Source organism: Sitophilus oryzae, unplaced genomic scaffold (genome assembly GCF_002938485.1).
Source record: "Sitophilus oryzae breed Bouriz unplaced genomic scaffold, Soryzae_2.0 scaffold_1146_pilon_pilon, whole genome shotgun sequence".
Taxonomy (NCBI): Eukaryota; Metazoa; Arthropoda; class Insecta; order Coleoptera; family Curculionidae; genus Sitophilus; species Sitophilus oryzae.
In genome coordinates, this window is record NW_022145778.1 from 1,378,462 (window position 1) to 1,379,918 (window position 1,457).

General features: G+C 37.4%; 1 protein-coding gene across 1 annotated transcript in view; it reads right to left on the bottom strand.

The window, feature by feature from the left end:
- Positions 1-220: 220 nt before the first annotated feature.
- The window catches only part of LOC115886653 (integrator complex subunit 14-like), an 11,718-nt gene continuing 10,481 nt past the window's right edge, over positions 221-1,457 (bottom strand). Inside the window, exon 9 of the mRNA XM_030905904.1 lies at positions 221-322. Within this exon, the coding sequence (XP_030761764.1) occupies positions 221-322 (102 nt within the window). The remainder of the gene's footprint in view (positions 323-1,457) is intronic.

Here is a 1,457-nt window from a genome sequence, read left to right on the forward strand (position 1 = left end):
CATCCCCAATTTTTTTCAAATGGGAAGGGGGTTCAAATGGTATCGCAATGAAAATAGCTTTCTATTCTCTATACTTTCCCGCTTCGTTTTTGAAAATCTAGTCATTGAGAAAATATGAAGGATTGAAATTTGAAAAGTTTATTTAAATATTTATCAGAGTAAATGATAAGGATAAATTCCTTCGACCAATTTGCAGTTTTTTCTTATTATTTCTAGATGTTTATGCATTTTTTCCCTTGCCAGAAGGTGGAACGATCACGTGCGGTAGTTGTTCTGTGACATGTGCGTTGAAGCGGTTGAAGTTCTTCTCCATATCGTTAAACTGTTTAACAATTATGGTGTACTCACTTGCAGAAAGAGTGGAAATAATCGAACTTTATTTTAAAAATAATGAATGTGGCAATCGGGTTGCGCAGATATTCAATGAACGCCATCCTGACAAACACCTTTATGGCAAAATTGTTCGCGAGTTAGTAGAAAAATTTCGCGAAACTGGTTCCGTTATGAATAAAAAAAGGCAGAGGGAAAATCCTGTAGTAAATGAAGCTATGGGGGTATTCGTATTGGGACAACTTGCCATGGATAGTACGCTGAGTACAAGAAAATTAGCCAGTGAGACCGGAGTGAATCGGACAAGCGTCCAAAGGATATTAAAAAAAACACCCGTTAAAAGTTCCACCCGTACAAAATTCACTTGGTACAAGAGCTCAACGAAGACGATTTTGATCGTTGTTTGCAATTTTGTGAAACTATGAGTGAACGAGTGGCGAATGATAATAATTTCCTATTTAATGTGTGTTTTTCGAATGAGTGTACTTCCTTTTACAACGGTGTAGTTAAACGGCACAACTGTCGGTACTGGGCTCAGGACAACCCCAGAATTTTTCACGAGGTGCACACCCAAAACCTTTAGAAATTAAACGTGTGGGTTGGAATTTTTGGAAATTCTATTGTGGGTCCTTTTCTTCTTCCTAGAAATCTAACAGGTGATATGTACAGCTGGTTCCAAAAAATGAATACGACTCTTTACACATTCTTTTCGAATATTTGAGCAGTGTATACTGATGTGTCAAGTATTTTAACATGTTAAGGTTATTGTGACATTGTATAAAACAACTTTGCTTTTGACAAAGTAGCAAATACATTTTTCAGAACGTCAGCATGACATGAGTAGAGAAATGGGGCACAGGTATCATAAAATATACTGCCCGAAATAATAAAAATATGATTTAAATCGTATTCAATTTAGCCAGCCCTAACTGACATCATAGAGAACAATCCTGGATACGTTGAAGCGGAACTAATATTTCAACAAGACGGTGCGCCTCCACATTACTCTCAAAATGTGCGTAATTATTTAAACAATAACTTTCCCGGTCGGTGGATAGGACGAAGGGGTGCAATTGAGTAGCTTCTCCGGTCGCCCGACTTGACTCCTTTAGACTTTTTTCATGGGA